This window comes from Oryza sativa, chromosome 9, assembly GCF_034140825.1.
Source record: "Oryza sativa Japonica Group chromosome 9, ASM3414082v1".
Classification (NCBI taxonomy): domain Eukaryota; kingdom Viridiplantae; phylum Streptophyta; class Magnoliopsida; order Poales; family Poaceae; genus Oryza; species Oryza sativa.
In genome coordinates, this window is record NC_089043.1 from 18423097 (window position 1) to 18444262 (window position 21166).

Here is a 21166-nt window from a genome sequence, read left to right on the forward strand (position 1 = left end):
AAAAGTGGAATAAGTTCATTTGAGGTCCCTTAACTTGTCAACAAATCCGATTTTCGTCCCTCAACCGAAAAACCAGATATAATGGGTCCCTCAACTATCAAAACCGGCGCAGATGACATCCCTCAGCGGTTTTGAGGGCGGTTTTAGCTGACGTGGCGCCTACGTAGCTAATTTGACTCGATCTTAATATGACGTGGCACTTACGTAGCAATTTAATTTAAAAAAATAATAAAACCCATGGGACCCACATGTCAGTTCCACACACAAAATAATAAAAAATGGTGGGACCCATGTGGGCCCCACCTGTCATCCTCGCTCCTCTCTCTACTCTCTATCCTCTCCCTCGATACATTCTCTCTCCCCGGCTAATGGAGCGGGGCGAGCGGCGGTCGGCAGAAGCGGGCGACGCGCGGGGCCATAAAGCGCAGACGGCCGCGACTGCTGGCGTTGTGGAGAAGGGCGTTGGCGGGAGCATCTCCTCCGGGTACTGAAACCACGACGCCGACTCATCCTCCGCCATCGCCGCCGGCCGCCGCCACCGCCGCCGTCGTCGCCGTCCTCTCCGGCCTCGGCGGCTTCCACGGCGCCTGACTCTGCATGATGACGTGGCCATTGCACCAGAGCAGCTCGACGAGCCCGTCGTCTTCGCTGCAACAACAACAATAACCAAAGAATCACTCATCTGATCGCCTCCAATCCATGGAAAGATCTCCAGCTTCGATCTAAGAAACGCACGAACCCTAATGGCGCAAAGCCATCTCCCATGCTGGTGGTGTTCCAATCAGGGACGAACTGGTTCATGGCATTAACAACCCTAATTAATCACTCACTGCAAGGAGAAGCACAACAACTCTGTCTTGTTTCTACTTGCAAAGCCAATGATCATATCAGATTCTGCAAGAATCAGAACAAGTACTTTCGCATCATGCAAAAAATATTTCTCTTTTTTTTATCAATGAAGCTTCAAGCTTTCCTGAGGACAAGAACAAAATTTGTAGGTTTGCCAAAATTTAAGGGAAAACTGAACTCCAAAGAACAAAATTTGTAGGTTTAGCAACGCCAATGCACGCCCTGGCTCACGGGAGATCGAGGCGTCATCTGGCTTGGGCGCGAGGCAGCAAGGCGCATTGCCCGAGAGGAGGGAGGCCGCCACTCCGGCGCCCACGCGCCGGCCCCCAAGGTCGCCGCGCCGGTGACCGCGCCCGAGGTCGGCTTCCGCGCCGGCGCCAGTGCCCAAGGCCGCCTCCACCCCGGCTCCCACGCGCTGTTCCCCAAGGCCGCCGCCACTCCGGCGCCCACGCACCAGCCCCCAAGGCCGCCGCTGCTCCGCCCGCCCCCTCCCCCCACCCACGACCTCGACTCCCGGGGGCTCTCCGCCGCCGCTTTGCCCACCCGCCGCCGCTCCGGCCGCCGTCGCCACTACTTCCTCGGACGACCTCGACTCCCGCGGGCTCTCCGCTGCCGCCTCGCCGGCTTCGCGCGCTGCCGCTCGGGCCACCGTCGCCCCGCCGACTTCGCGCGCCACCGCTCCGGCCTTGTCTTGCAGACTGCAGAGCAGGGGAGAGAAGAGAGAGGATTAAGGATGACATGTGGGACCCGCGTGGGTCCCACCATTTTTATTATTTGGTGTGTGAAACTGGCATGTGGGTCCCACGGTTTTATATTTTTTTAAATTAAATTACCATATAAGCGCCACGTGGATGCTACATGGAATGAAGACCTAGTCAAAGCAGCCACGTAGGTGCCACATCAGCCAAAACCAGGCACAATACTACCGAGGGACCTCGTTTGCACGGTTTTGTAAGTTGAAGGATGCGTTCTACCCGGTTTTGCACTCAAGGGACGAATTTCGGACTCGGCAACAATTTGAGGGACCTAAAGTGAACTTATTCCTCAAGAAGTTGCCGAGTTGCAGAATGCAGACTGCCAACTTCTCTCAAAGAAAAACTGGGGAAAAAAGACATTATCTTACCTGAGAGTTTGTTTGCAATTAGTGTTAAGTAAAGGCACTTGATCAACCTCTTATATAATCGAGTAAGAAGCAGGGTTTCATTTACCGCCGGGGCCGCGGTTACCGCGCCCCGGCGGTAAGCACGGTTACCGCACGGTAACCGCGGTAACCGTGACAAACCGCGACAAACCGTACAAAATTTATCAAAAATTCAAATTATTTTTTAAATTTATTTGAATTTGACGCGGTTACCGCGGTTTACCCCTTACCGTACCCCCGCGGTAAGCGCGGTAAATGCAACCCTGGTAAGAAGTACCCAATCACTACATATCCAGAGAGAGTATGGTCATCTCTAATGAAATGAAGACAAATGAGGATTCCATGTGATATGTTTACCATAGAAAAAAGATGATCATCTTGCAAGCACAAACATGCTCAGTGATGTAAAAAAAAAAGAACATGAACAAAGTAGTAGTATGCAGCATCTGTTCTTGCATTCTGCAGCTTGTAAGTTCATACAAGAAACAAGAATAGTACAGTTTTTGTAAGCCTATAATTTTGGTACTGCTAAATTTTGGCATATTTCTTTCTGCAATACAATGGCGCAAGGCCAACAAAAAATACTCAAGAGTCTGCAAGTGGCAGCTCTCTTGTTAGTTGGGGGGTTTGCACCAGCTAGACCAGCATTAAGCGAATTAACCATGTGAAAACACATCATAAACAAGAACAAGAACACCATCAATAACATACTATATATTATGCCTCTTCCCAAGCCCTCCTCCCCGCTTGAATGCACAAGATTCTTTATGTCTTTTGCATCAATCAGAATGGCCGAATCTATGGACACTGGGCAATCACCCAGATCAGATTTGTAGCTTTGTACTGGGGGACTCCTCGCAGAAGCTGATGGTCCTTGGCTGGCCTAATGACAATGATTCGTCGCGGTTGCTTGAGAGGGCAATGTCCGTGCAAGATGACTTGTTGTCATTGGCACTCCCCATTGTGTCGCTGCTCTCTAGCGGGCTCTTGGCCAATGGGTATGGCGCCACGGTCGTCACTCTGAAACAGAGCATGGGGATGAAGATCAGTTTCTGAGCATAAATTAATTGAGTTGCTGTACTCAAATACGATAAAATCACAATTAAATGTTAGGAGAAACCAATTTGACGTTATTTTTTTCAGTTTACTTATTTGACCCTGTTTTTCAAAATCAAAGATAAAGGCTGACCCTACTCCGTCAAATCGAGTTAACGGTGTTAACTAAGGGGTAAATAGCCCCTTTTGGCCTTGTTTATTTGACCCTGTTATATCAAAACGATATATTTGGACGTTTTGACATATTTATAACGAATTTGATGTATCTTTTACATTTGAGACAAGTTTAACAAATTTAGCTTCAATTTTTTAATTTGAAAATTTTGGATCAGTTTAACTAATTTGTCTTTCATTTGACGGTTTTTGACAAAATAAGGCAAATAAAATTTGGCATAATTTTTTTTAAAAAATTGACAGAATATTGTCTTATTTTGTGAATCCCAAATTACATACAATGAAGTAAAAACACAGATTATGATCAAATCCAACAGAGAAAATATCAAATAGCAACCGCCACCGACGCCACAGGCAACATTCGCCGCTCCCCCGAGCACCAGCACCGGTGCCACCCGCGCCTCCCTCCGCGCGCAGGTTTCGTCACCACTCCTTCGCGTGCCGGCGCCGCCCCCGCCTCCCTCCGCACACCGGCGCAACGCCACCCCCCCTCCCACCACCGCGCCGGCTGCCACGGCATCCCTCCTCGCGCCGCCCCCGCCGCCGCTCCTCCCTCCGCGTGCCGGCCGCCACCGGCCCCGCCTCCCTCCGCATGCCGGCGCACTGCTGCCCACTCCTCCCTCCACGTGCCGGCCGCCCTGGCTGCCTCCTCGCGCCACTCGCCCACCGCTCCTCTCTCCGCCGCCGCCGCTCCTCTCTCCGCGTACCGACACCCCCACCGCCGCCTCCCTCCATGCGCCGACCGCCACCGCCGCCGCCGCCGCCTCCCTCCGCACACCGGCGCACCGCCGCCCCCTCCTCCCTCCACGCGTCGGCCACCCCAGCTGCCTCCTCGCGCCACTCCCCTCTCCGCGCTCCGGCGCCCCCGCCGCCGCCTCCCTCCATGCACCGGCACCGTTGCCGCACCTCCTCCCCGCACCGCCATTGCCTCCTGCTCGCTCACCGCATTGGCGCCGGTGCCGCCGCCAAGATGTGAACGAGAGAGGGTCGGGCAGGTCATGACTCGTGAGATTGAGTTGAAAGTGAAATGTATGGAGGGCAATTTGGTCACTTTGAATAGTAAAATGCTTTTTTTTCTTTTCTTTTTGTGAAACCCTAACGGCGTAGTGTAAATAGGGTCAAACGGCATGCTCAATTTTGAAAAGCGGGGTCAAATTAGCAAACTAAAAAATGTAAGGTCAGATTGGTAGTTAGGCTTCGAAACAGGGTCAAATGAGCAATTGTCCCTTAAATATATGATCTCTACCTTTCCTTTCGCTTCTCCAAGAATCGGGCAAGGGATGCCTTCCGCGCTTGAGGGACAGCTGCAATGAAAAAAAGAGAAATAAATCATACACTGTAACAATTCATCTGAAGTTCTAACTACTATCATAACATCACAATACAATTCATGCAAGCAATTAATAGGCATACCTCTCGGCATAATAGCTGCAGCAGTGGTAGTGGCTAGTGTCTCAGGCTGGGCCGGAGGAGGCAAACTTGTGGGAGGAACAACCAATGGACCAGAAGATTTTGTCACGTTGGAGTCGACATTAGAGCTTGAGGCACTCCGTGGAAGACTTGTAGCTTGTGACACAACGGAGATAGGTTTGGAAATGGCTGGCACGGGAGACGAAACAAGCTGCGGTTTCTGAAGCATCATCGGTTTTGTAGGCGAAACCTCAGGTACAGTGACTTTTGCTGGGGGAAAGACATGTGCCTCTGGCATACGAGCAACGGTAGTCGGCGCACTTGGAAGAGATCCTCTGCTAGCTAAGAACATGAGTTCCTGAGCCTGCAACAATGAGAAACAGCTATTAAAACATGTCAATTGGTAATAATCATCCATAGTACAGCACAAAGATGCACCATCTGTCACAATGAAATCATACCTTCTCCGGCGAGACGTTGTTGAATACATTTACAGAACCAGCATAAAAGATGGTCAATTGCGCCGCCTTCGCCTTCGGCATGTCCCTATACAAAGCAAGACAAGCTATATATTTCAGTCCAATTTCATCTTTCATTTCCACTCTCACAAAAGTCACAAACCTCGTGCTCGATAACAGAGCGGATTAGCTACCTTGTTCCGTACACACCGACCGTAGATCCGGCAACCGCATTGCCCATGGCGAAAGGCGGCTGCTTGAACGCGCCACCACCGGCGCCGACGGCATTCGGGAGGTTGGGCGAGCTCTGAACCCTGAACATCGGATTGTTCGGGTTGAACGGCGACGAGGCCGGAATCACTCTAGCCCCATTCAGAACATGCGGTGGCTGGCCACGGTGAGCGCCGTGCACGGCGGCGGCGGCGGCGTACTGCGGGATGCCGTGGCTCTCGGCACCAAACGATTTCTGCAAAAAACATCCACATATCCACAAACTAATTAATTAGGATATCAATATCAAACAGAAATTCACAAGCAGCAAGTGAGCAAGAACAAAATCAAGAAGAAGAAGAACAGCGCAAGCCACCTGTCTTGCGAGGACGTGCGAGGCCTGCTGCATCTTGGCGCCGTCTAACGCCGAGAAGTGTGGGAACGCGAGCTCCCTCGTCTCCTCCCTCGCCGCCGCCGCCGCCGCCGACGACGACGACCTGAACGACATCAACGCGGCCCTGCTCGCGAACGACCAATCCATCGCCGCCGCTGCCGCTCCTCCTCCTGCTCCAAAGTAATCTGAAAATTGCGCACGCACACACACTCAATCGAATACTCATCCGCCCAGCTCTATATATATGACACAATCAACCAAGAATCCGTTAAGCATCCCAATCGTTTCAGAAGCAGCGACTACTCGAAATCGACTAGCGACACGCGCGAGCGGCAGAAAGATTCGGCCGGCTTTCTCCCCCGGAGAGAAATCCTCGCTGAATTTCTTCGCCCCGAATCGAGCGTACACGGCAAAGTGAGCCATCGAAAGCAATTAGGCCGCCATACCAAACGCGACCACCTTTCCTTTCCCCCCAAAAGAAAAACAAAGAAAAGAAAATCCAACACAAAATCCATGGAAGAGGAGGATGTCGCTTTTCTTCTCCGCCTCACGAGCCATGGCGGCCATGGCCACATCCAGCAGTTAGCTCGCCGAACTCACCCACCCCTCCTCAAGATTCCCCCCCGCCGCGGCGCGCCAAATCGCCCCGAAACAGGGAAGGCGAGCGAATTCCCGCGAGAAAAGCTAACCTGATTCCTTCCTCTCCTCCGCATGCCTCCGCTGCTCCTCGTCCTTCCCGATCGCGCCCAGGAAGTCCCTCTCCATCGAATTTCCCCCCAGCCAGCCAGGGAGAGATGAGATGAGATGCTGCTACTTCGTGCCTCGCTACCTCCTCCTCCTCTGAACCTTCTCTCCTCCTCCTCCTCCTCCGCTGCCGGTGACGACGACGACGACGACGACGCAGCCTTGACCGCTCTACGCTTCTTCTACTACTACCACCACTACTCGCTCTTCTTCTCTCTCTTTGTACTAGGATGCGTGCGCTAATCAATTGTTTAAGTTAATCACGCGGTTTTCGCTTAATCTAATCCGGATTGGTAATAATTATTAACAGAGGGAGGGGGTGGGTGGGGCCCACACCGCGGGTGACCGGCTCGGGCCGGTCGCCCTCCCCCCACGTGGCCGAGTATACGAACCAAGTCCACCCGGTCTAGCGCTACGCGAAGTCACTGACGACGTGGGCTACAGCGCGTGCAGGGGCCCACCTGTCCGTGACCGGGCCGCCGCCTCCGCCGCGCTAGACGCGGATCCCGAGGTTGCCGAGGCGCGACACGTGTCCCCCCCTTCGCGCACACGAGCCGGAATTGCGCGGGGGTATGGCTAGCTACCGTCGGAGGGAGTACTACTAGTGTGGGTATACTAGCCTGTCACGGTGGGACCCACGTGTCGGTGGGGCCCACGTGGGCGGAAAACGTTGTGGGGGGGGTGGTGGGTAGGATTGGACGCGGTGAGAAAAAGAAAACGAGGGAGGAGGGGTAAAAAGAACGAAAATTAGAAGTAATAATTAATTAATTTAATTAAATAATAATTTATTAAAATGGGAATAGAATTTGCGTCACGAGGGTTGGACTTTAGTGGGGTGGCGTGCTGGGTTGGGGTTTTGTTAATGTTTTCTCGCCATCACCATGTGGCATGTGCGCACGCACGACGTTTTAGTATTAATTTATTCGTTGCTTTCTTTTGTATATTTCATATTCATTCAATTCATTTATTGGTTGCGAGTAGATCATTTATGTGCTTTGTTTTCTAGTATTGGATATCACTTTATCCGTTTAAAAATATAGCAACATGTGTCATTTACTAATTTTTTCTTTATCTACCCTCTTATCTAAACTAAATACGACTGTTATTTTCTCCACCTACGTATTCTCTCAACCTATTCTATCTAATTGGAAGTTAATCCCTCCGTTTCATACTATCGTTGTTCATTTGTTTACTTACTCAAAGTACTTTATGTTTGATTAGGTTTATAGAAAAAATTAGCAACATTTATGATACTAAATTAGTTTTTATTAAATTTAACTTTAAATATATTTTGATACAATATTTGCCTTGTATAGAAATGTTACTATATTTTGCTACAAACTTTATCAAACTTAAATAAGTTTGACTAAGGAACGATCGAACAACTTATAATACGAAATAGAGGAGTATCAAACTTTAAAATTGATGGAGTATTAGATACTAAGGTACTATAAAAAGAAATGTTTTTATTTATTTAGCTGAAAGGACATTTATACCACCTATGAATGATGGAGCATAAAATAGGGAAAAGTCGGAGTAGCACGGAAGCGTTGAAATATATAGAATCGAAGGCTTATAATATATTTATTATTTTTTGACATTATGTGAAAGTTTCTGATTTTTTTAAATCTGAGCAAAACAAATTATATTTTTTATTCCCCGCAAAAAAATAATAATATTCTTTTATGTAAACACCAGGGTATGGGATTTTTATTTCTATAAGGTGGACAGGGTAATTCCGTAGCGTCCCCTTAATAGAATATAATGTCGTTTATCTAGAGCGTCCAGCCTTCTCGCGGACGTGATATTGTTACCGTGCCCATAGCCTATGGGCCAAAGGCTCTAAAAATAGTACCCCTGCATATTTCAACCAGTAACAAAATTATATATCAATTTCCATTCGATTTATTCATGATCAAAATATTTAGTATATACTACATGACAGGAAACACTAATGACATACTCCTTCCGTCCCATAAAATACAAATCTAATATTGAATATGATATATTCTAGCATTATGAATATGAACATATGTATTCCAGATTCATATACAAGAATGTATCATATATGTTACTAGGTTGTTTTTTTTTATGGGATGAAGGGAGTAGAACATATTCCAATTGCATGTGCATAGGTAACAACGATATAATTGTTTGATACAGTACTTTCTTTTTACTTGTGCTTTCGAATAGCAATGCCGCAACAATTGTGCAGATTTGAATCATGTATATTTCGTTACAACTGTAAACAAGTTAATTATTTTAGTAATCCGGAGTGTAAAATAAGCTTAAAAAAAAGAGAAACGCACAGGGCTAGAGCTATTCTGGCTAGCTCCGTAAAACGGTGAGCTAGACGTACGACCTTGATTCAAAACCGCACCTCTTTTAATTATTTGATATTAACTTCTTCCCTAAAATTTATGTTTTTTAAAATAATAAGCTAAAAATACTTTAGGGGTTAAGTACAACTGTAAATAGCTAGGCTTTATTTTAAAAAGAAAAATGCACAGTTTGCCATGTCAAACTTGTGAGACTGTGCCACTTCTTCTAGGATTTCATGATTCCTTCTGCATACCATGATCATAAATTAGAAATATACTCCTACTGCTACATATTTATATAACTGAAAGGTTAATTTAAAGTACAAATCATGTAGAGCTAATTAACTATATATCTTATTAGCTTGGAGCAATAATATGTAGTAGTAATATACTCCGTATTAGGTTTGCTGACTTAAATATTAGCATGCAGGGTGGTCATCACAATAGGTTTGAACTTAAATAAACAAGGTTATGTACATCATTACTACATGATGCAGATCTGTCTGGAGGAACGTGGCGATCCTCTGTTGGATTAGGAGCATGGTCTTGATGGCCGTAGCTATAGCTTTGTTAAAAGAGAGAGTAGGCAAGACTGAGCTGTTCTTCCTGACAAGCATGTGCTTCTTCTTAATTTGTGGCCTTTTACAGTTAGGATATTTTTAAATATATCATTATTTTTAGAAGCACCCAAAGTTAATAATCAACTGCTGATCTTCTCCTCAATCGCTATGCAATCTTCCTTTTGCGTACGAAGGAGAATCATATTCTTGATTACTTTAATTTGATTTCAGTTATAATTATAGTGATAATTAGTCAGGCACAGGAAAAGTAAGTGAAGTTGACTTGACTACAATTAAGTAATTAACAACCTGCAAATAATCATGCCAGTCCACTTCAAATAATCATGCATGATGGGAACACATATGTGTGATCCATAATTAATGGTTTGTTTACAATGGAGTAATTATTTCTTGAAGAAAAAACGTAAATTTACAAACAGACCATATATATGGAACTTTGCATCATGTATCCTGGTGGCTAGTATCAAAACTGGAAGTAGTTAGTTGTGCTTTGGGTCTAAGTCAACAAATATTTTATTAGCTGGATCAAGCTCTTAATTAGTTACTCCCTCTATATTTTTTTTCTCCCTTCTGATTTAAAACATCAACATGGTGTACAGTGTAAAAATATTGACACGAACTACGATGCATATATTTAATCATTTTGTTCTCCAAACATATTGTTTTTTATTTTGCTAATATAAGCATTTTTGGCTATGCATTGCATATAATAAAATCTTAATGCTTTGAATGTATCAATGATTGAAAATTCCCTGGTACTCAGGGGTCCTTTGAAACACAATATTGAGAAAACGGAGAAATAGGGAAACCCAATACTTCAGTGGGAACGCAAGTATAGAATAGAGAATTACAAAATTCAAGAATAACCATTTTGATTGAACTGTAGAAAAAAAAACTCTAAAATTTAAGGAGAGAAAGACTCAGAAAGTTTTCCATGAGCTATGTTGGATCTCATGTTAATTTAATTTCCTCCCAAACATGCATGGAATAGAATGATCTAGGCATTCCATAGAAATTTCATTGAATTCAACATTGTACATTACTTTGTTTCAAATAACCATTAATTTAGGAAAAAAATATATAAAATTAGAATCCTCTGAAATTCCTATGGTCTTCCTTCAAATTAAAGGGTCTAAAGTGTGCATTATAGAACATAATCTGTTTTAAAAAGATAGGGAGACATGTTATATATGCCAATGTGTAAAAAAGAGGTGCACGCCATCCATGCATCTTGAAAAAACAAAAGCATTTGTTCATCGATCATTAGGAGATCAAGGACACATGCCAGGAATCAATCGCCTCGCTTTCTAATACTCCCTTTGTCTCAAAATATAAGAGATTTTTGGGTGAATATATCGCATCCTAGTATAATAAATCTAGACAAATTAGGATGTGTCATGTCTATCCAAAATCTCTTATATTTTGGGACGGAAGTTATAATAAACAAACAGTGTGACGACCACGCAAATATAGGATTGAGAATTAGGGTCTATCCAGATTTATTATACTAGTATACGTCACATCCATCAAAAAACCTTATACTTTGGGGGAGTAGTAAACTAATGATGTGACGACTACGCAAATATATGGCTGAGAATTAGAATTCAGAATGTACGTACAAATGCTGGGAGGATATATAATTGACGACGTTGATGAACAAATTAAGAACTCTCTCTATATATATACCCTCAAAATGTGCTCAACGTGATACGATTTTAAACCATTTCATTGCGTGTTAACAGCGAAATATATACTAATTAATTTGGGCCATGCATATGCATGCATGGAACTGGATCTTTGTTCAGGATGTTCAGTGCAAATATATCTCGGCAGATATAGTGGTTGGAACTTCTGGATACACGTAATCTTTTAATTCGTATATATAGCTGATACTGTCAGATCATGCTTGTAACTGCAACAGTCTGACTGGGCCTTTGGCGACATTTCTTTTTCGAAATAGATTGGCCACATTTTCTGGACAAGCTAGCATGCAGGGAATATCACTGATAAATTGGTATACTACTCCGATGTGACAATCCGAAGCATATGGAAGCTACATATCGAGACTAATACGTACCTATAGTGCTAATCAAGTACTCCAAAAATAAAATAGAATCTTGTCCCCTGGGGTGACCAGGGTTTACAAAACCGCACGATTATCATGGTTATTACGTGCGGTAACATTCTCAGTGTTTGCAACCACGGTATACCTCGCAATAACCGTGCGGTTTTTACGATAACCGCACGGTTACCACATAACTGCCAAACCGTGGGGTAGCAGTAACCCCACCCAAAACGGTTTGGCAAACCCTAGGGGGGTGACACAGGAGGAACCAATCGGTGCCGCCATCGCCCCTTATCTCTCTACTACCTTGTTGTGGTCTGAACGAGCCGCTGGAAATCCGTGTGACCGTAGTGATTAAGATGACGGTGGGCATTCTCCCAACTGAGTCGGGCGGCGGCCATGGCCTCGAATGCTTGAAGAGGGTGTAGGCCATCGATGGGCAGATCCTACATTGAAGTGGCCGGATCCGACACCCCTGTGACGGATGCAACTGGGGTTGAGCATGAGATCAAGCGACAACTGCCGGATCGAGTGAGACGGTGCGTGGATGCATGGCTTGGCATGGTCCACGTGGAGGCGAGGCAATGAGATGAGGTCATGGAGAAGGGATGATGCATCCATGAAGTCAAGGGGAGATAACAGGATGATGTTGCATCCTCCATTGACCTTGACGGTGGCAATATTGGTGGGTGGCCTCTGGCGCCCATCCCTCAACAGTTGGCGGGGCGAAGAGGGAAGAAGAGGGGCTACGGAGGAGGTGGGCATACGATGATGGCTTGTGCTAGATGAAAGCCAAGGAAGACGAATGTGCTCATTCCCCGGGAAGATCCATGCTACAACAACTTCGATGGCACCGGTTATTAATGAGTATGATCCACATGCAGGGAAGGCAGGTCTAGCCAACAGCGATGACACCGGCATAGTGATGGCAATGGATAATGTGGATGGCGGCAAGAGGGAGGGCACCGGTAGTGCAGAGATTGGTGGAGGCTAGTAGCAAAAAGGTGTTGATGCATCGATGTCTACACAGTGGCAATAGTTGTTTCTGGTGGGACAATAGGTTTGTGGCTGCACAAGGTGGGACAACGGGTTTGTGGGTGCCTAGAGCTTTCTGGGCCGACAACAACGACATTTTTTAGTGATGTGATCCCTCTAAAAGGCGTTATCGAGGCACCTCACTCGATTGCTGGTGGGACTCTCTGGATGAAATTTGTGTTAGGATTACATGAATAGCAATGACGATGCTATGTTGTCGTTCCTTCTTTGAGGTGTCACCTAGCAGGTCTTATTTCTACCTCTTATGCCTTTAGATAGTTGGCTTGACACTTTTGGATGGCAACAGGACTGTACGAGGGACGAGTAGATCTTCTTCAATCTCTCTCGCTCTCTTCCTATGCAACTCTTCTCGTTGATAGAGTCAAGAAGTCAGTTGGTTGGAAGTGTTGATGAGATGTTCAATGGTGGCGCTGCATTGTAGGTTTGGAGGCTTTCGATCGCACATAGCGGTGATTGGTGCGATGCTAGTACTTTGCTCTGTGGAAGCGTTGTTGGCATGTGGTAGCCTCTACGTAAATTTTTTTTCCTACTATAACAATATTAAACATTGTATTGTTTGGTGTTGTTGGTTAAAAAATATGTAGCAGTACATATAAAACCAAACTGACTTTTATACATTTACTTCGACCACAATGTCTTCAGTATAGAAAGATTGGTTCGTTGCCTTATGGCGAAAGTTAGGATGTAAAATATTTATATTAATTATCTTCTAAAAAGTACACTATGAATTAATATATACAATTCTAAAGCTTTGATCAAACCATGCAAGAGTATTGTACAATTATAAAGCTTTGATCAAAATTGAGCGCAATGTTTATTAAGCCTCTCTAGTCCTCTTATATGTATATACCGAAAGATGGTTATATTTCTTTTATCATATTTAATTTAGTAATTTCGAATAATTGGGCGCCTAGAGACATCGATCGGTCGACCATGGCAAAGAGGGGAAAAGACGATCTTTCAGTTTCACTTCAAAAACAAATGACTCCATTCAATTTAGGGAAATAACTACCTAGCTATAATACCACAATTTTCTGGAGAATACTTCGAAAAATCCAGTATATTTCATTTTGAAATTATATATTCTGCAAACTCTTTTCCTTCTAATATATTGACATGCAATCTTTTTACGCGTTCACGATTTTTTTTTTGAAATTATTAGTTTGCAGCTGTCTGTCGTCATCGTTTGTAAAATGCGTTTATTGTGGCAAATGTGTCCTTTAATTTGAAAGAGATGGGGAATCATATGCATATATGATACAATGATGAAATCTGTTATATCCCTTTGAAATAAAAAGAAAGTCGCTTTCGGAATAAAGAACACAGCTAACGAATACTTGGAATTTATGCTTGAAATATAGATCGACCGCGTGAATAATTAGATGCTTAGACTATTTATTCTAGGATCGATGAAAGCGTGTTACTTTGCAAGGAGTATTCCCTAGCACCCAAAAATAGTTCATGTCTCTATCAACTACTATGAAAATGCCCTTAGCTAGAGGTAATTTTAGCTAGTACTCCTACTGTTTTCTGAACACGGCACACAAACACGTATACACACGCAATCATTCGTAGAATTTTTTTTATTTATAATTTTTTTTATTAAAAGTTTTACAAAAATAATTTTCCATTTTGAAAATTAACGGAAATAGTCGCCTACCGCCCTTTGGGAGGGCGATTTTTAAAAATCGCCCTCCCAGAGGGCGGCGAAAATGACGTGGCAGACGGCCGTTCGCTCTCGGGCGACGGCCGTCAACGAAATTTGCAGGCGGCCCCCTTGCCGCCCTCCGCGAGGGCGATTTTCTACTGTGCGGGGGGCCGCCTGCAAATGGGCGGCGAGGGGGGGCATGGAATTTTGCAGGCGGCCCCCTTGCCGCCCTCCGCTAGGGCGATTTTGCACTGTGCGGGGGGCCGCCTGCAAATGGGCGGCGAGGGGGCATGGAATTTTGCAGGCGGCCCCCTTGCCGCCCTGGGGGAGGGCGATTTTGTACTGTGCTCTATATTTTTTTTATATAAATATCAATAGTTATCAAATCTTTTTATATTGAAAACTATACAAGATTAAAATCTCCAAGACTGGTAAAATACAATTTTATTATTTTTTAGGGCATATTTGGAATGTTACCGTACAAATATTATGTTAATGCCAAAATATAAGCAAGTTTTGGCACTACCAAATATTTGGTAAGGTAAAATTGCATTTGATCATATTTGGTTTGCTGCCAAAATGTAAAATTGTAGTGAAGAATGTTGTACATAATCTCAATTCTAGATTACGTATTACCAATTAATAGGCTTCCATTTTCGTGTGTGGTGTGGTAGTGGGAAAGAAGATATGAAGAGGTTGCCTTCAGATTGTCAATTATATAGCGTCGTTTTCACTGCAATATATGTGAACTCAATGAGATACATTATTCATTAGATGTGACAAGACGATCACGCGTGGGCGTGATTCACTTTATGTCAACAGGCAGCGCCGAAAGTTGATAGTGATAACTCGAGCTGCCGCTTTTCATGTGTGCTGTTGTGGACTGTGCGCGCTACTGGATATGGCACTACCGTGAAGCGCCGAAAGTGTGTTGTTGTGAGCATAAGTTGTTCAAGCACCATACGAATGAAAAGAACTACGTAGACGAGACAAACACAAGTAGTACTGCAGTAGTAATAGCAAAAGTAGTACTGCTTTACAAGTTTGTAAGCCAAAAGAAACGGTCACATAAGGACTGAAGAGGTAGAACACTACTGACGAGGCCTCTTACCCCTGTCCCTCCTACCCTGCGCCCTAATGTGCCCCTGGGAGTACGTGAGTCGGTCCGGGGGTACGGCACGGCCAACCCGTCCTGCCTGTACAGGTGTGACCTCTGGCTGCTCCTGAGTGTGCGCCTCTGGAGCTCCTCCAAGCTGAGAGGAGCCTAGTACGTCCTGGTGGTCTGCACCGTGCAAGTCATCGTCGTAGAACTGGCTAGTAGGACCAGTCCTACCGGCGTGAGACGAAGAGGCCCAAGTACCGAAGATCCCGGCTGCAAATCCTGCTGGACAAGGACCATCAGTTTCGTACAGGTATTTAACAGTATTAATAAAAAGTAAAGTACCGTGTGGGTGAGGGATCGACGCTCCGTGAGAGGAAGAGCTGGCGAACGCGCCCGAAGAGGTGGCGAACGCCCCTGCGGAGCTCGCGGAAGGGCCGGTCGTGCCTGCGAACGCGCTCGAAGGCATACGAGGTCCTGCGATGAGGAAACGTGCAGTTAAAACATGGTGACACATTCGTGTAAAAGCTGAAACAAAAATGAACTAATATCTGGGCTGAACTGTACCGTGCGAAACCGGTGCTGTAGGTCGCACTGCTCCGAAGCTAGGGGCGCTCGAAGACAAACGAGGTCCTGCTCCGACGGTAGGACCGCGAGGCCGTGGGTGTACCGGACCAGCTGGAGGTACGACGTCCACGGCGCTGCGACAGGAGAAGACGCGCAGGACCGCACGCATCTTCTCCTGCATCCGGTCGAAGGTCGACCTCTGCTCAACGTCAGTCAAGTGCAAACCTCTGCTCAACCTCACCTGGACTGCGGTGATATCGGCACTGATATCCCGTGCCGCATCAGCCTATGCAAGATGGAAATAAAAAATTCAGTAGTTGTCCTATATTATGCAAGATAAATGACATAATTGTTGGAAGTAATACAAATTGGACGTACCGCCACGAAGTAGTCTCGGTCACGGTGCGTGGGATACGCGTCCGTGACAGCGGCAACGTGCGGCTCTGGGGCGTCTGGAGTGAAGGTCACACGCGCACGAGTGCGAGGAAGGTACCAGCGAAGGTAGTCACGGTAGTTCTCCTCCGTGTGTGGGAAGAGCTCGTTGATCACCTCCTCTGTAGCTAACACCCAGTCGTCAACGTACTGCTGTACACGTGGAGCCCAAAGTGCGCCTGCTAGCTGTCCCCGTCGAGTCAACCTGTGAAGAGAGGTAAATTGTATGGCTCGATGATGTAATTATCATAAAAATTTAGAAATGAACAATCCGAACTCACGAGTGGTCGGCAGGGGGGACGGTCGGCTGCACGTTGCCCGGAAACACCTGCCTAAGTCCGAACTGTCTCATCACACGCTGCGGGCAGTGAGGCTCAACGAAAATGTCGAACACCATCGGCAGGATGGTGAGCCAGTAAGCCTGGTCGCGTGTGCACAAGGACGAAAGTCCTAGCGGTGCTCTCGCAGCGACGGCCTCTTCTGTGTACGGCTCCCAGATGACGTCGCTCGGCTGGAGACGGTCAAACTCGAACACGAAGTCCGGGTAACCACGTCTCACCTGGACGTGAGCGTAACGACGCTGCAATAAACATGATCGGAATTAGACATGTTATGTGAAGGAAAAAAAAAAGAAGAGGACTGATAAACTTATAACGCAGCGAAGTTGCACTAACCCCACGTCGACACCAGTAAGTCCCCATCGTGGGACCGTCCTCTGGCCACTGCGCGCTGCGACCAACCCCGTAGGGTGCGCTGTCCACCACTGGTCGCCCTATGGCAAACCTCTCGGCTGCCCAAAGCTGAAGCAACATAGGACAGCCAGCGATGATCGCTCCCGCGTCAGTCTTCGTGCACGCCTCACAGAGGGCACGGTACGTGGCTGCTAGCACGGCAGAACCCCAGCTCCACTGCGGCACGTCCTGTGGCTGAGCATCCGCGATGGACCGTGCGTAGTGGACCAGCCGGAAGTCCACAGCGTGCCCGTGGGTGCTAGTGAACATCACCCACCCGAACAACCACAACAGGTACGCCTCAAGGGAGCGTCGGACCGAGTAATCATCAGCGTCAGGGTGCAGAAGGTCCGCCTACAGTTAAGAATGAAATGTTAGTACAAAACACTCATCCGGTCGCAAATAAGCATGTATGATGATAACAACTTATTTACTTACAGTGAACTGGAGCAACCAAGCCTTGCTAGGCCCGACTGTAGAGTACGGAGGAAGGGTGGTGGTCGGTCCTAGGTGTGGAAGGCGCATCACCTGCTCGAAGCGCGCAGTGATATCCTCCTTCCACCCAAAAACACCGTCGACGGGACCAACTGGTGCTCCCGCCAGCGGTAGCCCGAGCAGGTACGACACGTCCTGCAGTGTCGGAGCCATCTCCCCACAGGGAAGGTGGAACGTGTGCGTCTCAGGTCTCCAGCGGTCTACAAGAGCGGCAAGGAGTGACCGGTCTGCATCCCACCGCTTCGCTGGGTCACGGTCGTCCGCCGCCGCCTCAACAAGCCTACAAAGTGGTAGAAGGCCTGCCGCACGCAACCTGTATAGAGCAAACTTCAAACATAAGTGCAAAATCGCCCTAGCGGAGGGCGGCAAGGGGGCCGCCTGCAAAATTCCATGCCCCCTCGCCGCCCATTTGCAGGCGGCCCCCCGCACAGTGCAAAATCGCCCTAGCGGAGGGCGGCAAGGGGGCCGCCTGCAAAATTCCATGCCCCCCCTCGCCGCCCATTTGCAGGCGGCCCCCCGCACAGTAGAAAATCGCCCTCGCGGAGGGCGGCAAGGGGGCCGCCTGCAAATTTCGTTGACGGCCGTCGCCCGAGAGCGAACGGCCGTCTGCCACGTCATTTTCGCCGCCCTCTGGGAGGGCGATTTTTAAAAATCGCCCTCCCAGAGGGCGGTAGGCGACTATTTCCGTCAATTTTCAAAATGGAAAATTATTTTTGTAAAACTTTTAATAAAAAAAATTATAAATAAAAAAAATTCATCATTCGTATGAGCACGTGCACGCACATCTTATCCTGACGAGCATCTATAAACCAACATATCTAGTATATCTAGTGGTGATCTAGAAAATTGTTTCATTGGTATCATAATGTGCCTATCATCATCGTCATAGTCATAGTATGTTAATTATACTTAGATCATAGTGTTATTATATATGAATAAATAATTTAATCGTAAGTTTGGTCAAAAGTCATCGACGTTGCCTGACACCGGCACTAACACTGTAGATCCGCCTCTCGACATATCTTGAGCCTGACAAAATCATCATAGATACATCATTTTGATAAATATATCACATATATACCACCGAGAGAATAATTAGTTTTAAATACGAGTATATGTGATGAGTCATATTCAACCATGAGTTGGTAGATTACACCAAAAGAAATCTAACCAACTGAGGCTGCGTTCGTTCCCAACTCCTACTCATTTTTCACGCGCACGCTTTTCAAACTGCTAAACGGTGCGTTTTTTTAAAAGGTTTCTATAAGTTGCTTAAAAAAATCATATTAATCTAATTTTTTACAAAATATAATAAATATTTAATCAATCATGTACTAATCACTCCCGAAACGCAGCCTGAGCTACCGTTTGATCAAATTATTGTGAACTTATTTCCTCAATTATTTTTAATGCAAAAAAATCTTAGATACTACGTACCGAGAAAATCTAAGCCACGACTAAACTCAACCATCCAAGGCCACTACATTATATTTCTTTTTTTTTTTTGAGAGGAGACCAAATATATCACCAATTGGGTGGAGTACATAATTGGAGCATGCATTTCTTTCCCTTAAAATATGACAGTGAAGCTCACGTGGTAGTACAGCTTAGTAGAAAAAACCGAAGCGCTGAAAGCGACGTGGCGCCGAACAGCCGGGCCCACGTAGGCCTCCAGAATGGCATCGCCCCCACGTGCCGCCCGTGAACCGTTGTCTTCCCAATTTCCCATATCGGGCAAGCAGTGGTAGTTCCTATACAGCCTTATCATCGATTGGCTTAAAAGCATATTTGACACAAGCACCAGCTTCAGCTCCACCTCTCCTGCAACCTAGCCAAACAGTTTCATTTCCGTATAAAATAGGAGTGAAGTCGAGTAGAGCGCTCTCACAAAATGAATTGGAGAGGTGGGGTACGGTTGGGTTTAGACAGCTCTACAACTCCACTCCAGACTCAACTCCTGAAGCTAAATTTAGGAGTTGAAGTTTTACCAAACATGCTCTTAATAAATCAAAAGCAAACACCAAAATTTAAATTTGTGAATTTAATTTTAAAGTTGATTTTATAAAATTTTCAGCGCAATTTTTTTAGCGGTGGGTTTTGACTCGGTATGAACAAAATATATAAAGTTTTACCTATAAATTAATTTTTATTCTCTTATAAATCGTTTTGGTAATTTTTGAAATATGAACAAACCGATGAGATCTATAATTATTTTAAGCGTGTTTCGCTTCAATATATTTATTTTCCTACAAAGAATTTGTAATATACTCCATAAGACACGGTTCTTTTCTCACCTAGACATTGTGCTTACCCACATGCGAGCCAACAGTGCCCGGGAATAACGCCGCGCCTGCAGGACCGACTCCACCTGCCGCTATCGCGCGCACTGTACCTGGGGTCCAATGCTTGAGGGTTTTTTTTTTTTTTTGAAGCCTCAACTCTTCAAGTATAAGCTGTAGTATCTGAACTCAATGCTTGAGGGTTGAGGCTACTCAGAACCTATCATATTCTTTTCGCTTATCGCCGTGTTTAGTTCCGAAATATTTCTTTAAAATTTTAACTTTTTTATCACATTAAAACTTTTCTATACACGTAAACTTTCAACTTTTTCATCACATCGTTCCAATTTCAACCAAACTTTTAATTTTAGCGTGAACTAAACGCAGCCTAAATCTATGTTTATCAGCCAATTTTGAAACTTTCAATGTTAAATTTTAAGCTGATTTTTTTCATCAAAATTATTTTTCAGCCTTTGTTTTTAGATAGCCAAGAACACGTATATAATTTTTCATTTAGAAATTACTTTTCATTCACAAATATGCACGAATAAGCCAAATGATGAGGCCGGAGCTCATGTCCATTCCAAAATATAACAACTTATGAATCTATTTAGTAAAAAAAAATCTATGATAGAGCCGTTGGGATGTAAATCTATCCAGATTTGTAATAATAGACGTTGACTAATTTAGTAATAGATTATTATATTTATATGGAAACAAGATTTTCTATCATACAATGGGTAACATTGAGACCGTAAAATATATGTCAGTTTTATTGGTATTGAGATCATGAGATATAGCTCTATTTTACAATATGTCTCGACATTCTGCCATTACGGCAGATGCTCAAAAGTATATGCAGCTACTAATGTGTGTATATTTATTTATTTTTACACATAAATAAAGCTTGGGTGTTCCGTATACAAAGCATAAAACCTCTTTATGCTCATTGTGGAAGAGAAGGCGAAATGCCACTCTACGGCGATCCAAAGTGAATTTGCTTTGTAATATGTTTCTTTTTCTCGATTTATCTTAGATTAACCTAACTTGGGTTGTAGTAAATACTAGTAACTGTTTACTCTGAGAATTAAAGGAGGTTAATTACTGGCGTCTAATTAATATCACTTTCTATTTTTTGCCCCTGATTGTGATCGAGATACTGATATATACTCCTACTACTGCAGGGACCATATATAATTATATACTATTGTACTTATATCAGTACAGTGTTCATCACATGTTGGAGCGTCAGCATTAAGCACTAAAACATAACCTCGTTTCAGTGGCAGTGTATGGTACAGATCGCTAATTAATACTATCGATCAGTCGCCCATCGCGAACGTACGGGTGCATGCATAGACATATTACGTAGGGCACTTATTAATCAATGACTGCTTAACTAGCTAAGCATAGATCTGCTGGTGAGCAGACATCAGCGGCAGATGACCTACGTTCT

At 45.2% G+C, this 21166-nt stretch overlaps 1 protein-coding gene across 1 annotated transcript; it reads right to left on the reverse strand.

The window, feature by feature from the left end:
* Positions 1–2313: 2313 nt before the first annotated feature.
* On the reverse strand, positions 2314–6632 carry LOC4347000 (protein TIFY 6b-like). Its single transcript, NM_001403749.1, has 7 exons — positions 6382–6632; positions 5675–5877; positions 5283–5554; positions 5092–5176; positions 4634–4994; positions 4467–4524; positions 2314–3010 (listed from the first exon to the last, which is right to left on the reverse strand). The coding sequence occupies exons 1-7, from the start codon at positions 6455–6457 to the stop codon at positions 2815–2817; spliced, it is 1251 nt and encodes a 416-aa protein (NP_001390678.1). The 5' UTR covers positions 6458–6632; the 3' UTR covers positions 2314–2814.
* Between the last annotated feature and the right edge of the window lie 14534 nt (positions 6633–21166).